Raw genomic sequence first — 5,634 nt, 5'->3', positions numbered from 1 at the left:
GCAGTTAGGAGACAGTCCTAGATTGCAAGAGGGATGTCTGACTGTCCCATAGGGATCGAGCCTAAACTGGCAGTCAGACATCCCCTAAGGGGTCCCGGATTGGAGAGGGTGCAGGCTTGACTGAGGGACCTCTCCCCCCGTGCACAAATTTCATGCACTGGGCCTCTAGTCTATAATAATAAGCCTATCTAATAATAGACAAACATGGTAATTAACCATACCTCCGACACGCTTCCCATTGGCTAATCAGGGTGATATGCAAATTAACTGCCAACCAAGATGGTGGCCAGCAGCCAGGCAGCTGAAGTGAACAGGAGGCTTGGTTGCCCCGGCAATGGAGGAAGCCAAGGTTCCCTGCCTGCCGCCTCCCGGCTCTGCGCTCCTGAAGCAACAGCTCCAAAAGATACAATGTTTCAATTATAGAAGCTAAAAGATGGCGGTTAATTTGCATACACCGGCTTTGAGTGAAGACTGAAGACAACATGGAAGCCAAGCACTACCAAAGGGAGCAAAGTAGAGGCCGCGCGGACACAGTAAAGGAGCCAAGGCTGCGGAGGTGGAAGGTGGGAGGCGGGAGGCAGGAGGCAGGAGGCGGGAGGCGGGAGGCGGGAGGTGGGAGGGGAAACCCAGGGGGAGTGGCTGGGGGCGGGTTGGGCAAACCCAGCTGCAGCACCTGGGGGCCAGTTGGGAAAACCCACCCAGCTGGAGCAGCTGGGGCGGGTTGGGAAAACCCACCCAGCCACAGTGGCTGAGGGCAGGTTGGGCAAACCTAGCCACAGTGGCTCGGGCTGATTGGGCAAACTCAGCCGCAGTGGCTGGGGGTGGGAGCAAAGCTCGTCTCAGCGGGTTTTGCTCCCTTCTCTGCTTTGCTCCAGCTGCAGGAAGCCCTATTCTTGCAGGAATGTTCCTGCAACGGGCCTCTAGTCCTATCTAATAATAGACAAACATGGTAATTAACCATACCTCTGACATGCTTCCCATTGGCTAATCAGCAGGATATGCAAATTAACTGCCAACCAAGATGGCGGCCGGCAGCCAGGCAGCTGAAGCAAACAGGAGGCTTGCTTGCTCCAATGATGGAGGAAGCCAAGGTTCCCCGCCTGCCGCTGCTGGCCCTTGAGCTGCAGTCTAAGAAACAATGTTGCAATTATAGAAGCTAAACAAACCCCAGAAACCTGCTTTCAGCCAGCTGGGCCTCAGAGCTGGAGTAGCAACAGTATTTCAATTATAGAAGCCAAACAAACCGAGGTCTCAGAGTTGGAGACAAGCCTCAGAGCTAAAGCCGCTCTCAGATCCAGTGACAGTCATAGAAGGTAAATAAATCCCAGAATAAAAAAAAGAAAAAGAAAAAAAGGAGAGGTTGGGAGTTTCAGTCACCCACCAGCCTGAAAATGGCCCTAACCCCTTCACCCAGACTGGCCAGGCACCCCAGTGGGGACCCCCACCCTGAAGGGGGTGTGACCAGCTGAAAACAGGCATCAGCCCCTCATGCAGGCTGGCCAGGAACCCAAGCAGGACCCACACCCTGATCCAGGACACCCTTCAGGGCAAACCAGCTGGTCCCCACCTGTGCACCAGGCCTCTATCCTATATAGTAAAAGGGTAATATGCAAACTGACCCTAACAGCAGGACTGGGAATGACTTGTCACTATGACACACACTGACCACAAGGGGGAAGACGCTCAATGCAGGAGCTGCCCTCTGGTGGTCAGGGCACTCTCACATGGGAGGAGCTCTGCTCAGCCACAAGCCAGGCTGATGGCTGCTAGTACAGCGGTGGTGGTGGGAACCTCTCCTGCCTCCTCAGCAGCACTAAGGATGTCCGACTGCAGTTTAGGCCTGCTCCCCGCTGGCAAGTGGACATCCCCTGAGGGCTGTTGTGCTGCCAGAGGGATGTCTGATTGCCATCTTAGGCCCAATCCCCCAGGGAGCGGGCCTAAGCCAGCAGGTGGTCATCCCCTGAGGGGTCCCAGACTGCGAGAGGGCACAGGCCGGGCTGAGGGACCTTTTCTCCCCTCTCCCTCCCTGAGTGCACACATTTTTGTGCACCGGGCCTCTAGTCTATAATAATAAAAGTGTAATATGCTAATTAAACTGGATGTTTTTCCAGACTATCTTCCAGATGAAGCCGGGGCTGTGAGGGAAGCCTGGGTCCCAGATGCCTGCTGGCGGCCGGAGGGAAGCCCGGGCCCTGGGCTTCCCAGGGGACCAGTTAAAAACAACAACTAATTAAATTGGCCTGATACTGCCAGGTTAGAAGGATACTTCTAACCTGGGAAGTATTGCCAGAGGGAAGGTGGTGCCGGCAGCTGGAGTAAGGAAAGCCTACTCTTGCATGAATTTTGTGCATCGGGCCTCTAGTTGTTTCATAATCTGGTATTCTTGCAGTTCTGCTTCTACTGTCTGTTATTTCTTCTGGTTCTCTCTTATAGCACTTTGTTCCTTGGGTGCTTGGTTATTTTTTTACTGCATATTAGTCATTGTCTCTGAAAAATGACTGATGGAGATTCTTAGGACCAACACAAAGGTGCATTCTTCTAGAAAGGATTTGAGTTTGCTTCTACCGGGTATTTAGAGATGCTTCTAGTTCAGGACTACTTTAAATTTATGACTTAAAAGTGTTGGGTTTTTTTATGTAATTTGGACTGCAAATCTGCCAAAAGAATAGCTATGGTAACAATGTCTTAAGAAGAGTTTTCCACCCCCCCCCCCCCATATATTCAGTATACTAAGTTAACTTTCCATGAAATCTATTGAGAGAAAGTTGTGGAGGCAAGTTTACTTCTGACTCATCTTTAGTCATAGGCCTTTGACTAAAAAGGGAAGGTCTTCTAATTGGCTCCCCTTCTTGGTGTGGACCCTGAGCTATGATTTCATTTCTTCTTACTCTACAAAACTTTCTCATAAGTGAAATGCAAGTTTTGCCTGATTGGCAAATATCCTCACAGCAAAATTAACTTTCATGCTTGTTTACTTATCCCAGTTCTTTTTTGTTGTTGTTTATATTTTTATTGGTTTCAGAGAGGAAGGGAGAGGCAGAGAGAGATAGAAACATCAATGATGAGAGAGCATCATGAATTGGCTGCCTCCTGCACGCCCCTTACTGGGGATCGAACCCACAATCTGGGCATGTACCCTGACCAGGAATCAAACTGTAACCTTCTGGTTCATAGGTCAATGATAAACCATTGAGCCATACTGGCCGGGCCCAGTTCTTAAACTCCGAAAGACTTTGGCCTCCGATCTCTTACCTCCTGCCCTGACAGCATTTCTGTGCTTCTGAGACTATTTTATCCAACATTTTTAGTTGTTTTTAGCAGTAAATTGTCCCCAATAATCTAACCAATCTGAAATCCCTCTAATTTTTCATTGATTTCTGTTTTATTTGTTTTCGTTGTCTTGTTTTTTGTTGTTCTTATTGTTGGTTTTCTCCCTAATGTCTTGAGTTCCAGCCGTGGGCAAACTACTGCCTGCGGGCCGGATCCAGCCTGTTTGAAATGAATAAAACTAAAAAAAAAAAGATCGTACCCTTTTATGTAATGATGTTTACTTTGAATTTATATTAGTTCACACAAACACTCCATCCATGCTTTTGTTCCGGTCCTCCGGTCCAGTTTAAGAACCCATTGTGGCCCTCGAGTCAAAAAGTTTGCCCACCCCTGAGTTAGACACTTAACTAATTATTGCTCTTTCTTTTCTACAGCTATTCTATCCTAAGGCTCTGAATTTCCCTAAAATTACACCTTACATTGTATTCCTTAAGTTTTGCTATGTAGTGGAGGAGTAATTGCTCAAAGCCACCTGTTTTCATCAATGTCTCACTAGTATCCCAGCAAGGATACTAGTCTGTCCTGATTTTTCTCCTGAGAGGAAAGGTCTGGACAAGTGCAGCCAATTTTCCCCATCAGGGAACAGCAATGTTCGCCCAAGGCAAAACTATCTTTTTTGGCTCTGTGTTTTCCAATCCTGGCTACATATGAAAATCACTAGGAAGTTTTGAAAAATGCTGGTATTTGGGTTTCACCAGAGAATGTTCTAATTGGTTTGGGGTAGCACCTGGTCCTGGGTACTTTTGATGATTCTAAGGTTGAGAAGCACTTCTCAAATTTACCTGCTCATTGCCGCCAGACTGCATCCTCCCTCCTCCCCACTCATACTCCAGTCAATTTTAAACCATCTCCAGTCTTCACAAAGTTGTTACTTCCTGGTTTCCATACTTCTCTTTGTTGTTTTTCCTTTGGGAAAAGAGGCAGAAACCCTGATAACTTGCCACACTGGCAAGAACCAGAATTCTCCCTTATATTGTTTGTCTTCACAGGAAGTCTCAACATGAAACCGAAACACTGGTGTGGGATGACCGCCAAAATGGGCACCGTGTTATCAGGGGTCTTTACCATCATAGCCACCGACATGTACCTCATCTTCGAACAGAAGTACATAAGGAGCAGCAATTGCACCGAGATTGACCCAGAGGACATGAGGATACATTCCCTCATAAGTCACTTCGTCGCCTGTTGGGGTTTCAATATCATTATCTTCCTGTCTTGCATCACCATCATCATCAGCTGCTTGCTCATATACTCAGTATATGCCCAGAAGTACAAGGGCATGGTGATCTACATCATCTGGATCTTTTTCTATGAAGCCCTGAACATTGTAATACAAATCCTCACCACCAATAACACGGGCATTGTAGAGGTTAGAGTCATGCGCTGGTTTGGCTTGGTGTCCCGTATATTCATGCACTGTTTCTGGATCTTCTTTGTCATGACTTATGCCCAGATAATCTACAAAAGTAATAGCCAGGGCACTATCATTTCCCACAGAAGACGGGTTTCTACAAGCAGCCGAGACTCCCCAAGGCGGAAATCAAAGATAATCAGCCATATCCGCCACTAGAATGAATGAATACCCTTGTCCCTGTTCTCTCTTGAGAGGCAGGTCTCCCAGGTTCTCGTGGTAGTTCTCTTCACTTTTCATCTATTCAGAAAGTAGAGACCCTACTGCCACTCTTTCTGGGGAATGTGCAGAGAAATGTGACTAGGGTCACACCTGGAACATCCTGTTCATTGAGGATGTTTAGTTAAAGGCCATTGTTATTTATCAAGCATCCTTGAGTGGCTCCTTCTTTTTCTTACCATCTTATTGGGCAACATGAAGAGGGCAAGGGAATGAAACAAAGCTGAATTGCAGTCTGTCAATCCGTTCATCTTGGTATGTCTTCATCAACCTTCAACCCATAGCTCTCTAATCTAACCCCGGGACAGGCAAATCTGTATTTATACCTCAGATTGTTGAAGCACAAAGGATACTGTTGTTGTCTTAGGGTGGCTTTGTGCCATTGTTTTTCTCCCTATGTTATTTAGATAAGTAGAAGAATAAAAATAGAAAATTGCTTTTCCTTTTCTGAGTCAAATTGGTCAAATAACACAAAAGACAATTACTTAAAAGGTAATTGTTAAACGTTTCTCTGCCTCCTACTGTGTCTGGATACTGTAGGAGGATGCAAAGTAAGATATGAGGCCTAACTTTGAGGATTTTGCAGGTTAGTGAGAGAAACTAAATTACTGTTTATGAATCAATTAGCCAACAGTATAAGACAGTACAAGATTACACATTATCATGGATGAACA

The 5,634-nt window shown here is 46.7% G+C and overlaps 1 protein-coding gene across 1 annotated transcript; it reads left to right on the top strand.

The window, feature by feature from the left end:
* Positions 1 to 3,436: 3,436 nt before the first annotated feature.
* Positions 3,437 to 4,900, top strand: TMEM217 (transmembrane protein 217; the record flags this gene model as incomplete). The annotated part of the gene is made up of 1 exon (XM_081093524.1): positions 3,437 to 4,900. Exon 1 carries the CDS (start codon positions 4,331 to 4,333, stop codon positions 4,898 to 4,900), a length of 570 nt encoding a protein of 189 aa, XP_080949650.1. The 5' UTR covers positions 3,437 to 4,330.
* Positions 4,901 to 5,634: the final 734 nt, after the last annotated feature.

The sequence above is a fragment of the Myotis nattereri genome, assembly GCF_964212035.1.
Source record: "Myotis nattereri genome assembly, chromosome: 6".
In the NCBI taxonomy this organism is placed as follows: Eukaryota; Metazoa; Chordata; class Mammalia; order Chiroptera; family Vespertilionidae; genus Myotis; species Myotis nattereri.
This window is presented reverse-complemented; position numbering and strand designations above follow the sequence as displayed.